Source organism: Equus quagga, chromosome 3 (genome assembly GCF_021613505.1).
Source record: "Equus quagga isolate Etosha38 chromosome 3, UCLA_HA_Equagga_1.0, whole genome shotgun sequence".
Classification (NCBI taxonomy): Eukaryota; Metazoa; Chordata; class Mammalia; order Perissodactyla; family Equidae; genus Equus; species Equus quagga.
Window position 1 is genome coordinate 20,490,059 of NC_060269.1, and position 14,334 is coordinate 20,504,392.

The following is a 14,334-nucleotide window of genomic DNA, read 5'->3' on the forward strand; positions in this document are numbered from 1 at the left end:
GCATAATTTATTGCATTTATGAGTTCATAATAAAACGGATACTTGGGAACTTTAAAAATGAGTTAGGAGTAACAATTAGATGTAAAATTCTCAAATCTTGCAAGCTGGAATACTAAAATTAAAATTTTTCTTAAAATCTCCTTCTCATGATTACCATAGTTTGAAAATTAATATGCTCTTCCAAGGGAAAAAGGGGGAATCAAAAAATGGACACGTTGCTGAAGGCAATGAGTTCTTCTCAGCTGGCTTTATTCTCCACTGAAGCTCAATATGGGATTATATTTTCTTTACTTACAGGAAGCTCATGTTCTGTTTTCCAATAACCCTCAAAACAGAATGGAAAATGCTTATGCAAAATGACACAAGCCTTAACCATTCTCTGCAGGTTTTACCATTTCAATATACTTCTAGTCCAACAAAATATTCTAAAGTTCTGTGAGGGAACTATGAATATTTTTAAATATTTTCCAGATTCATCATGGAGGCTGCTTTTCTTCTCTGCACTGTAATCACACTGAGCTGCAATTAAAATAAACAATCAGTAAGTAGTTACTTCTTCTATGGAAAATCTTAGAGTAATACAAAGTATAATGCATCACAACTTTCAATTATTAAAAATAAGCTTATTGGAAGGGATCTTGTAAGAGGTCACTTTTTGTATTCATTTCTATTTTACTCTTGGGACTTTAAAATGTCTGTATTACACTAGAGATATGCATGTCAAATAGGACATTCCATAGCTCAGAGTGATACCCTTAGAATTCCAAAACATATTTCATAGATGGATGAAAAATATCTAGATAAAAGTTAATCAGAGGGGCCAGCCTGGTGGCGTAGTGGTTAAGTTCATGTGCTCTGCTTCGGTGGCCCATGGTTTGCAGGTTCAGATCCCGGGCATGGACCTACACATCACTCATCAAGCCATACTGTGGTGACGTCCCACACACAAAATAGAGGAAGATTGGCAACAGATGTTAGCTCAGGGCCAATCTTCCTCACCTCCCCCGGGCAAAAAAAAGTTAATCAGAAAAGTGGTCAAGACACAAAGTGAGTGTGAGCCAGATGGTAATAAAAAGATGATGGTAGATCATGGTAAGAAAAGTCTAATAGGAAAATAATCTTTAAATATTAATCGGAATTGACAATATAGACACATAGTAAAAAAAAAAATCTAACAGTATATACAGCATAAAGGAAGTCTTCCCATTGCTGTCCTTCAATCCATAGTCCTCTTTCCAGATACAACCACTATTTCCAGTTTCTAAGTATATTTCTTGAAATATTCTATAAAAATATACGCATACATTTCCTCATCCCTTTTTATTTAAAAAATGATAAAGTATTATACACACTTTTCATCTTATTTTTGTCTGGCTAAACAATCTACCTTAGAAATACTTTCATGAGATCTACTTTATTCCTCTTAACAGCTGCAAACTTTCCCTTGTATGGATACTCCATAATTTAACTCGTTTCCTGTTGACGGGCATTTAGATGGTTTTTCATCTTTTAAAATTATGGGCAATGTTGCAATTAGCATTTTTACATGCTTCCTTGCACAGACTTGCCTAGGTGCAAGAACACCACCTCCAGAATAAATTCCTAGAACTGCCAGGTCAAAGGTTACATACATTTACAATTTTTGAGAAATACTGACAAACTGGGCTCCAAAGAGGTGGTACCAATACCATCAATGATGCGGGAAAGTGCCAGCACAATGTATTACCAAACTTCATGAACTGACAGGTGAAAAATGATATGTAATTACAGTTTAAATTAGTATTTGTCTTATGGGTGAGGAGGAGCATCTTTTTAAATGTTTAAAAGCCATCTGTTTTTCCTTTTCTGTAAATATTCTTTACTCATTTGTCTATCATACTGTAGCACTTTTTTTTTTACTTAGCCACTTTTTATACGTGTTTAGGATCTTAGCCTTTCTTTATATGTGTTGCAAATATTTTTTCTCAGTTTGTCATTGGCTTTATGACTTTTTTAAATGCAGAAATTTGAAATTTTACATAGTCACATTTATTAATTTATTTTCATAGTTTCTAAGTTTTGTGTTCTTGCCTAGAAAGGCTTCACCACATTGATTTTTAAAAATGTCCTACTGTCAAAAGAACACAGTATGGCATTTAATAGTATAGACTGTTACACTCAGAATGTATAACCACAGTCCAAAGACAGATGAAGAACATACAGGAAGTTAACCAGAACAGCACATTTAGAGCATGACCGAATCAGGACAATGCAGGGCTCGTGCTAAGTATGGTAAGTATGACATGTTAGAGACAATAATAATCTTTTAACTCCTTTATTTTATTAAATATCAGGCTCTTAGCAGGGTATTATTTCTAGCTTTAGGGGAAAATGGGAAAATTAGAAAGAATTCAGAGAAGGTAAAGATAAAGATATAAAAAAACTGAATATATATCTCATAAAGAAAGTTTATGACTTGGACTCATTTAGGACAGGAAAAAATATTACCTCCAGGGAATAAATTCCTTTTTGTATATGGGGAGAATGCTGAATGATTACTTTCCATCTTCAAATGAGAACACAATGGAAGGAGAAAAGCATATGGAAAAATTTGTGAAGTGGTTAGTGGTAAAACATTATGGGGAAAAAAGCTCACAAAGAGAATGGTGGAATCTCTGCCATCACAGAGTTTAAGTCACAGGAGAAACATCAGTGTTGGACTGTTTAGGTTCAATTCTGTCAGGATGGAGACTAAACTAGATACCAACTGGATTATATAACTAAGGTTCTGTAACTGTACCTGTTTTATTATAGAACTCAAGGTAGTTGATTTTAAGGAGGCATTTTCTCTACCATATTCCTCAGAGGTAAACTTGAAGCTTTAATAATTGTGATATAGACATTTAATTTCTTATATATCTAAGTATCTACTTACCACTTAATGACTACGTTAACTGCTGTATATGTGTTAATTCCTTTGATGTCTCAATAAATCTATACAGGAATGTTATTATTCTACATTAAAAATGAAGAAACTGAGGCTTAGAAGTTGAAATTGCCCAAAATCACATGGCTACTTAATGGCACTAGGCTATTTGCCTGACAACACAACACACACTCTCAAGATACTGCCCGGTACACCTTGGCTCTCATCACCTTATAATCTAAATGAATGAATGAATTGTTGAATGATTAATTAATTAACCCATTAATTCATAATTTCATAAGAAATTAAATTTGTTTGATAAAGCTATAATTACTTTCAAGAGGAAGGGGAATAGAAAGGCAAATTATTATTGGATTTTCTTTAAGTGCCATGCTATGTTCATACCAGAAGTAGACTTCAAAAAAAAAATCTATAAACATCATGAACATAAACTGAATTCAGTAATTATTTAGAGTTGCTTTACTTTATGTGAAATGCTGTAATATCTAAGAATCATATTATTTTGATTGAAACAGTACATGTATAACCAAATATAATTAATAATGGAGTAACTTGGTTTGTTTGTTTCTATCTATCTGTCTATCTATCTAAACTGTTTGTTTCCAGTCTATCTTTATAATCACTAAACTGGTCTCACTCTGTTCCTAATAAGAGGCCTATTGCTCCTACTTTAGAACAAATGGCCCATTTCATTTATATGATGTGTGTGTATTCTGAGTAATTACCCCTTAGTATTTCATTGATGTTCTACATTTTTACTCTATTTCCCATTGGACAACTTTTATATTGTATTTTAGGTTCATAGGGTCATATACAAATGTGCATTGAATGAAATTAACCTATAAGTAATTTTTTTCCACTTAAAAACTACAGGAAAAACAAAGTTAGTGCAATTTGAAATATTACATTCAAAGCAATGTTATCTACTTCCAAATCTGTCAGTGAATACCTGCCTAGTTTTAGATAGAACATATTTCCAGAGCAGTGCTGTCCAACAGAACTCTGAGTGATGACAGAGTTGTTCTATATTTATGCTGTCTAATATGTAGCCATAGCTACATATGGCTATTGAGCAGTTGAAATCTGGCTAGTCTGACCAAGGATTTCAATGTTTAATTTTATTTAATTTTAATTTAAATAGCTGCTCGTGACTAGTGGCTATCATATATATATATATCTAGATATACCTAGATATATATATTATATTATCTAGATATCATATATCGAGAACAGTGCAGTTCTAGATTTGGGTGTCAACTGGAGGAGATTGATGTTTATTTCTGTTTCTGAAGTTTACTTTTTCAACTTCAAATATGAAAGAGACTAATTTTAAATAGTTTAATCAAGTAAAAATAAAACTACTAGTTCTCTGGGAACTCATCTTAGATCTCGCCAGACTACTCACTCCAGCAATAATGAGGAAGCTCCCTACCTGCTGGGAGGCTGAAGCAGCTCTCTGTTCCGCCTGACTGAGACGCCTTTGAAGCCTGTTGGCTTTTTCTTGATGCTCTAGAATTAACTTTTCATTCTATTAAGGGGAAATACAAACAAACAAGTTAGAAATCCATATGTGACACGGAGATGTTCTGTGGAATAACCAATGAAAAATCTGGACATCATTTTACCACTTACAAAATGCAAAGATAACATATCTCCAAATTTACATTTTTCAAGTTATGAACTTCAAACTTCAAAGTTGGTTTTACATTCTGATGAAATTTTTTTTCCTCCACATGCCACTAGAGAAAGTGAATTACATCCCAAAGCAAAGTGAATCAGAAGTTAAGAACAAGACTTCCAGTTTTCGATCTGTCAACCTTGAGATGCTAGACCACTTCTTTGGAATCACCTGGAGAGTCAAAACAGGCTGCTGGGCCTCCGGACCAGAGCTGCAGTAGGGGTGGGAGGAGTCCTGAGAATCGGCACTTCTGTCAAGTTCTAGGTGGTGCTGAGGCTGTTTGCTAGCGCACTTATAACCACTAGGCTAGGGCAAACTTCTAGGGAAATTGAGACATTGTCATTATTAAAATTCAAGGAACAGAAAATATTCATTCCAGAAATCCTGATTTTTAAAGAGTTAGGTTTGTCTTAAATGATTTATATGCGAAAGGTATTATTCAAAAGGAGAAGAGTTCTGTTTCTATGTGTCTCCCCAATACATCTGTATATCCAGAGGACATTGGGGTCAATTGAGTTACTAGGGCATTGTTATGGGTTGAATTACGTCCCTCAAGAAAGATGCTGAAGTCCTAACCTCGAGTACCAATGAATGTGACCTGATCTGGAAATAGGGTCTTTGCTGATGATTAGGTTAAGATGAGGTCATTAGGGTGGGCCCTAATCTAATACAACTAGTGTCTTCAAAAAAAAAGGGGAAATTTGGACATAGACAGACGTGTACAAAGGGAGGACTACACGAAGATGGGGAGAACACCGTGTACAAGCCAAGAACGCCTGAGGCTACCAGAAGCTAGGAGGGAGGCATGGAACGGATCCGGCCTCAGGGCTCTCAGAAGGAACTGACGCTGCTGACTTCTTGATTTTGAACTTCCAGCCTCCAGAACGCTGAGACAATACACTTCTGTTGTCTAAGCTGCCCTGTTTGTTATACTTTGTTACAGCAGCCTCAGGAAACGATATAAGCATTATGAATGTGAATCTGTCAGGACATGCTGTCATGCAAACAAGTCAAAGGATCTATCAGTTAAAAAATTTATTTGTCCTTTTCATACTTGCTAGCCTGAAAAAATTTTTTTTGTACAACTAGAATTGTTATAGTTTTTCTGGCGCTTGCCTGAATTGAAAGAATAACGCCAGCCAAATTAGGAAAAGCAAGAAAAACATACCTTCTGTGAAGAACTAGGTAGTTCCCATGTCCTGACATACAAGTGATAACAGTAAATGTCATGCCTAGTAATATAAAATGCTAAAATAACAGTATTCTGTTAAAATGAGCTTATTATAGTTCTTATTGTGCCCAAAAGCAAAATTAAATTTTATGAAGAGAACTATATTGGCTATTCCAATTTACCAGGATATTTAAATATGTAGTCTTAAACTTAAGAGGCACACCATTGACACGAGAGAAAATTTTGGGAAAAAAATCCCATCATCTATAATAATCACTTTCATAGTTACAATCAGACTACATATAATGTACATTTTTCTATGTTGTTACCATAATGGTTAAGGGACAGTCCAGATATTATTAGTTGCATAATAATATATGCAACTGTTTCTTTTCAATTGACCATTTTAGTTGCTTTTGATCTTCCAATTTTATTAACATTCCTGTGTTGAATATCTTCCTTTACACGTTTTTTATATTTTAAATTATTTCCTTAGAATAGATTCCTGGAAGTGGGAACTACATCAAAGAGTATTTTAATGTCTATTGTGCCATAGTTTTCTAGATGGCTCATATCAATTTATAATGCTATGAAACCTAAGAGTAATGATTTCACTGTGGCTCCTACAGAAGGCCACAAAGAGATAGTGGGCCACAGAGCCTATTAATGAAATGCCAACAGATCAATTCAAATATAGAACATCAAATAAAGAACTAGAGTTCCAGAAAGCTCTAATCATAATCTAAAATTGTTTATTTTTTTTAAAAGCTTCAAAGAAAAACATGATGAACTTTTGCTACGTTTAGTTCTAAAGCATTAATCTAAAAGAATATTTTAATATATTCCAGTAGGCAAAAGTAGTTTCTGCATGCCTTTTGTGATGGATTAAAACAAAATTAGAGAAATGGGTTAAAAAAAAAATCTTGGGCATGCATAGAAATAAAGAGGATCCTAACACATTCTCTGAAACACTGAAACGAGTTATCCTGGTAAAACTGAAATAAGACCTCTATCTTTCATCATTTACATGTGATGAATCACTGACTTTCAAAGCTTCTTTTTCACATTATATTATGTGTGGACTTTCAGGGTTATGGATGATTTCTACAAGAAATACTCACATCTGTATGGTCATTTCCAAGCAGAGAATTAATTTGGACTTGGCTCAGGTAAAATTCCACAACATGTGTATCAAGCTGCAGCAGAAAGTGCTTCCCAGGAGAGTCATTATCTTACCTCAGCTACCTTTTCATTTGCCATTTCCAGCTGAGAAAGCAGCTCTTGGGTATGAAGTTTCTGTCGACTCAGCTCACTCCTATTAATCAAGAGAGAGCAAAAAAAAAAAAAAGAAAAAAAGCCATGAACACAATTGTTCAAAAATCTAACAAAATAGAATCTTTATTAGTGAGATACATGTTCATGTTCTGAACAAAAATATCTTGTATGCAAAATAAAGTCTCATTAATCTTAAGGACCCATTCAATTCTTTATAAAATGCATGCATATTCTAGAGATTGGTTGTACAATCTCCAGTACAAAATAACTTTAAGGAAATCAAGTCAATTTCTGAGTATTAAAAGAGTTAATTCAGGGTTGGTTTTTATCTTTTTACCTTACTTTTGCTTCTTAAATAAATCAACAAATTAACACTCCAGATTGTATAATCTGGAGGTTGGTTGTACAACAATATGAAAACACTTAACATTATTGAACTGTACACTTAAAAATGATTAAGATGGTAAATTTTATGGTATGTGTATTTTATCACAATTTAAAAAAGTGGTTAAAATGGTAAATTTTATATTTTACCACAATAAAAAAAGCAAAAAAGCCATACACATATATTTTAAAAGTGCTAAAATATGTTCTATATTATTATCTTGAAGTATTATTTGGCGTTAAAGTGAATATATATTCATATTAAACAGATATATTTATATATATAAACTGTAAAATTTCAAGAGCTACTGCGATTCTTAGCTACAGATTGCATTTTCAAGGTTTATACACAGTGAACCTTAGAGGTTCACACACAGTTCTTCTTAGAGGAGCTCAACTCTTGGAAATTCAAGGTAATGTTATTCACTCCAACATCATTTCAATGTAGTATATTCAGGATTGTTATTTATGTTTTGATTGTATATGTGCAATATTTTATGCATTCATATCTTTTACGCTTTATTAGCTGGAATTATCTCATGCAAAAAACTGTCATCTTCTATTTTATGTTGTTCAACACATAAGCATTATATTGCTTTTGGCCAAAGATTATTTCAAGAGTCTCACTTAGAAGTAGATACAATGTAGTCTTAAAAACAACTTTAAAGAAATCAAATCAATTTCTGACTATTAAAATAGTTAATTCAGGGTTGGTTTTTATCTTTTCACCTTACTTCTGCTTCTTAAATAAATCAACAGATTAACACTTCCAAAATAACTTCAGTTTTGATTTTTTTCAAATGAGCTACACAGCCCAAAAACATGGTTAGTCCCTCAAGTGTCCTATATTAGAGTGAAGAGTTGTTAAAATCAGCAAGCAATGTTATAAATATATAGGAGAGAACAAGAAATAATGTCTACAAATCAATTCCACAAATACTTACTGAGCTTTGCCATAAAATAACTTACAGACTAAGAAGGACATGGCTTATTCTAACTCAGTGGCTTCATCAGTACAGGTCACTGACTATGAGAAACTTGACTATCTATCAATGGTTCCATGACAAACAAACCCAAAAGTTTTATCTTAGCTTTATTTTGGAGGTAATAATAAGGTAGAATAAATTACTGTGCTTACTTTAAAGTATCTTGTGTAGCTTAAAATTACTGCTGCTCCCCAACATAACAAAACAAAACAAAGCAAAACAAAGCAAAGCAAAATGACTATAAAATAGTCCGTCTTCTAGGCTAAATGTAATTAAAGGTAAAAGTTATGCACATTAGCGCTGGTGAGAAATACTCTTTGAGTACTACTGAGATTAAGATAAAACAATGATTACATTTATAAAGTTAGCTAACATACAGTTTATACATAACCTTGTCAGAAAACACCTACTGCACAATTTTTTTTTTAAAGATTGGCACCTGAGCTAACAACTGTTGCCAATCTTCTTTTTCTTTACCCCTACTTTTTCTCTCCAAATCCCCCCAGCACATAGTTGTATATTTTAGTTGTGAGTCCTTCTAGTTGTGGTACATGGGATGCCACCTCAGCACGGCCTGGCGAGTGGGGCCATGTCCGTGCCCCGCATCTGAACTGGTGAAACCCTGGGCTGTGGAAGTGGAGTGCGCAAACTTAACCACTCGGCCACGGGGCCAGCCCCCTACTGCACAATTTGATGCCTAAACTACTCACTTACTTACCCATGACAATTTATCTGAATGATAGTAATAACTTCTAATAATTACTAATAGGTAGTAATAATTTTCCACAAAATCCAAGACGACAAAGATACAAATTATTAACTTTAAGTTACTTTTTATCTGCATAAATATTTATTCTGTTGTGTATCAAGCTCTATCACCCCCATTGGATGGTAAGCAACTTTGTTATTCATCTTCATATCCTTATAATTTGGTACTCAACAGAGCTTGGCAAGCAGCAGTGAAATGATGATGATGGTGATGATAACAGCAAACACTTTCATAGTGCTCACTGTGTGCCAGGCACTGTTGGAGGTGCTTTATTTAAATTAACTTATTTAGTTTTCATGATAAGCCTATGCGATCCCCATTTTTACATACAAGAAAATTAAAAGACAGAGAATCTTAAAATTAAAGTTAAGTATCTTGCCTACAGGCACATAGCTAGTTAGTTGTAGAGTCAGGATTTAAAAACAGGGCCCTTTGGTTCCAAAGTCTGTGCTCTTAACCACTCCCCTGTACGCAACATAACAGGCAATTGCTAAATAAATAAGTGAAAGAGTATGTATGTGTAAGTGTGTGTGTTAGGCATTCTAGGAATATAAATATTTACACGTTAACTTGGAAACCTGATAAGTTATATCTTTACTTCTGACTTCTTCCCTAAAGGTTCAGTCCTGTATTCAAATTTAACATGCCTAAAATCCAACTTTTTGCATTGTCTTGAAAACCTACTTCTCATCCTGCCATTCAATGTTTACGTTGACAACATCTCTGTCCGTGTTGCCTAGATTAAAAACCTTAAAGTCAACTCTATTTCTCACTTTCTCTTAAGTGCAACATCTAGTTTGCCCCTAAACAGATTCTTCCTTTGCAATGTCTATTGCATCTATTCTTCATTTCTACTCAGTGTTACCATCACAACTCAAGTTCTTATAACAATTTCTAGATTTACTACAATGGCCAACTGTTCAGGCTTCTCGATATCAAGTGAAAGAGGATACATAAAGCACTCATTACAGTGCACAGAGAAGTACTCAATATAGTGGTTTTCCCTCTCCAACACACACATCACTAGCATATTTCTCTTTCTAAAACACCGCTTTAATAATTTGCTATCTTGAGCAATAATTTCCAGTGGTTCTCTGCTATTAAACAAAATGGTTCAAATGTCTGAGACTGGCATTCAAATTCCTCTAAAATTTTGTGTAATTTATCTTTCAACCTTATCTCCAATAGGAGCCTTCCACTTCAGCTAGGCACCGACCGTCTTGCAAACAAACCATATACGTGTCACGTTTAGGCTCACGTGTATGTCATTTTATGTATCTTCTTTTTCAGATTTCCCACTAAAATCCTGCCCATTCTTTAAGATTCCACCCTTGCTCCACTGCTCTCCTGCCTTCTTCCCAGTTCATTTTAATCCAGATGGTTCTCTTCTCATATCAAAGCTTATGATACTTATTTTATGTACAAGACAACTAGCAATTATACATTATAATGCTCAATAGTGGTTTATATATGTATGTTTATGCACATATATGTATCTGTATGTACACACATGCACACAAACGTGCACACATTCCCCCAAGTATAAGGGAAATTTTTAAAAAGGAGGTTGCTTTTAGTTTCCACAGTATCTACCACAGTGCTCTACACACAGGGATTCAATAAATATTTGCTGATTTATAACTAAGTTTTTATAGAAAACCTAGCAGTTAGTAAATTTTATTCATCATTTGCTCAACAAACATTTTACTGAGGAATGTACCACAAAACATATTTTAGGTAAAGATTATTTTTATTTATTTAGTTTCATTTATATTCTACCTCTTTTTACAAAGGATCGGAAGCGGCTAAGAAAAGGCTATTTTTCAGCTAAGCATTTCCTTCAATCTCACTTCTGAATGAAATTTTAGAAGGTATTAAAGGGTGGAGAGAAAAGCGATTTCGCCAACTCTATCCCCTGGGGCTCTCCTGGAGCCTGCCTGTCAGTGCTTTGCAACTCCTTATTTCTCTGTCAGGATATTTCATTGCAGGGATAAAGGAAAGACCCAGGAGGAGGATCTGACTCTGTATTATCTATGAGAAATTCTCTCTTCATTAGAGAACATAATTGAGAGTTCCCTATGTCATTAGTGATTTAGGATAAACATTAAATAAGACTTTCCAGAAAGTTTCATGGTGGTATTACACTTGAAATATTTGCCGAGTAAAGCTATATAGTCTCTTCACTGGAAATCTCTAAAAACAGAAACATTCTTACCTATCAGGGATGATTTAAGTGTAGCCTTCCAGAAGGTACAGAGAGAATGACATTTCCAGTTTCTGTATGACATTACGGCACTTAAAGAGTACTTCATAATAATTGAAGAACTTAAATGAAACTATATCCAATTTCTCTATAATATCTGCCATATTATATAATATGTTACAAGGTTTAAGGTAAAATTATCTTCCACCAATTTTAATGTACATAGAGAATAATGAGGAAGAATGAGGAATTCCTCATAATATCACTGGGGATTGCTTAGCTCATCAGGATCCTAAATATTTTTAGTTCACTTATATAATTCATGTGTATTTGAGAGAAAATCCTAGTCATGCCTATAAATTTAGAAATATAGTTGTAAAATATAACTGATTTACTAACTTCTGTATAAGTAAAATTTTATGAAATAATTTATAAACAAACTAACTTATGCTGTATCTATTGAGAAAACATTAAACGCCTTGGTAAACAAAATGTGATAACCAACATTGCTAAGTCATCAACTCCTTCAATTTGAGATGGCAACAGGTGAAGGGGGAGGACCTAAGGCAGAGTCCGCTTCACGGGGAGGCTTCAAGCACGTCCACAAACACCCTGAAACTACGTGCAAGGCCTTGCATGTTTGTTCACCTTTCCTGGGAAAAGGGTCCATAGATTTCCTTAGATTTTTAAGAGATGTGAGGCCTAAGGAAGGATAACGATTTTGTCTGGGCTTTTCACCTGGAATATACAAAATTTCTTAGATTTTCTTTTTAAAGTATGAGTACATTGATTGGAGTGTTTCAATGTTAAATGTTTTTCTCACACAAACCACATCCATAAAGTATCATCTATAATTATTTCTACTTTTGGCTTCATTAATGAGGTAAGAATTTAAAGGCACTTAGCAAGCAATCCAAATACAGAATTATTCTGGATTTTTACAGTATTCCTTCTATGCTTTCAGAATTGCTTGTCCAAAGCTAATTTAATAGCAAATTCTCCAAAGTATACAACTCTGTTTTAAAAGAAATAATAACTTTCTCTTTCTATACTCACCTATCACTGATATTTAATTGAATTACGTATTTCCAAAACAAGTACAACTGGTATAACCTAGTTTGGGAATAAACACGCTGACACTTGTAAAGCAAGTGAGAGACAATGATACTGGAGTGGTCAACTAGGTAGGGCATGTAGAATGCTTCGGACATGGGTCAGCACACTTTGCACAGATATTAGTTCACTGGTTAACGTTGTTAGATGATTAAGTAGACATCAGCCAACAGGGTTTTCTACTGTGCCTTTATTACTGTACCTTATTTTTACTTCAAGGTTGCACAGTAGTTATTATTCTCATCTTATAAGTTATTTAATGTTCCCAAGGTAATGCAGTGATTGTATGAAAAAATGGAGTTCATACCTAGTCTTTTAATCAAACTGTTCTCTGAACTAAATTATATTGTTTCTCAATACAATCAATTACAAGAGATATTAGGAAAGCATATCTGTGGCATCATATAATATCAAGATCTGAACGGCAAAATGAAGATTCCCTGGAAAAAATATTTAATCCTAAGTATGTGGAAAAATGGTCAGTAATTGCAAAGATTGCGATCTCAACTTTTTGTATGGCTTCAAAAGACCTATGACTAAAAAAGGAAATTCATCCTAAGGTTTCAAATCTCATTAGTTAACTATAAACACCACAGATTAAAGCAGAAAGGCCAGCTTAAATATACTGGAACATTCTTGGTCACGATCCCATGTTCTTTCTTTCCCTATCTACATAGTCCTCCTAAGGAATCTTGTCTAGTCCATGCCTGTAAAGGAACGCTGATGAGCACCTCAAATATAACTGATGAGCACCTCAGATGTAACTGTCCCAAATGGAGACTACTTCTTACCTATTCCTTCCCAAGTTCCGTTCTTCCCAGTAACGGCATCACTAACTACTCATACGCTCGCTCAAGGCAAAGCTTACACATCATTTTTGATTCCTCCCTTTTCCTCATCTCCTATATGTCATTTATCAGTAAGTTCTGTCCTACCACCCTAATGTATTTCATAACTGCCCACTTCTCTCCATTTTCATCGACAACACTCTGTTCTAAGCCACTAACATCTACGGCTTGGAATAGTGTAATATTCTAATATCTGGTCTCCCTGACTCCATTTTTGCCTACTTTCTAGTCTATTTTCCACACAATAGCTAAAGTGGTCTTTTAAAGATCTAAGGATGTTTAATCTCCAATTATTCCCCATTGCTCTACTTTGGACCTTATTTTAACTTAAAATAGTCTTACTTAAATATCTTACTTAAAGTAGCCTACAAAATTCTCGTGATCTGATCCCTGCCTTGTTCCTCCACTGTATAGCACTCTCTCTCCTCACTCACTATACTTTAATTACATGGTCTCCTCCTTCTTAACACTGGACCTTTGTATTTGCTATTCTTCCATGTGCCTGGAATATTTTCCTGACTTTTTTGTATAGCTGATTTCTTCTTATTATTCAGGCTTCAGTTTCTGACTAGTTTTTAAAAAAACAGTCCAGTTCTTTTGGTTCCCACCTCCTTCTCAGTTACTGTCTATCACATCATTTCACTTGTTTTCTTCATATCACTTAAAGCATCAAGAATTATCTTCTTTATTCATTGGTTTACCTTCTTCTTATTTGTCTCTCCCCACTAGAATGAAAACTCCAAAAGAGAAGCTATATTCCCAAGGCTTAGAACAGGGCTTGGCACACACAGGTGGTTTTTAGCCTAAGAAAATTTTAGTTAATTCCAGGGTCAGTTAACTAGTCCATTTAATAATAACATTTCTAAAATCCTGTATCTTGCTTTTTCAAAGTTTTCACTATCTACTTGCTCTCATATCAGAACTATAGATAATTGAGTGATTACAATTTCAGAGTAGCCATCAAGTGGTATAATCAATTTG

The 14,334-nt window shown here is 34.2% G+C and overlaps 1 protein-coding gene across 3 annotated transcripts in view; it reads right to left on the bottom strand.

The window, feature by feature from the left end:
• The window catches only part of SCLT1 (sodium channel and clathrin linker 1), a 146,222-nt gene continuing 131,888 nt past the window's right edge, over nt 1-14,334 (bottom strand). For 2 of the 3 annotated variants that reach the window (XM_046655613.1, XM_046655614.1), the window contains exons 19-21: nt 7,012-7,090; nt 4,359-4,454; nt 1-519 (exon numbers count right to left, since the gene is read on the bottom strand). In XM_046655613.1, coding sequence (XP_046511569.1) covers nt 457-519; nt 4,359-4,454; nt 7,012-7,090 — 238 coding nt within the window. In that variant the 3' untranslated portion in view covers nt 1-456. Of the gene's footprint in view, nt 520-4,358; nt 4,455-7,011; nt 7,091-14,334 lie in introns of those variants that run through there. The other variant, XR_006887827.1, reaches the window with a different exon arrangement.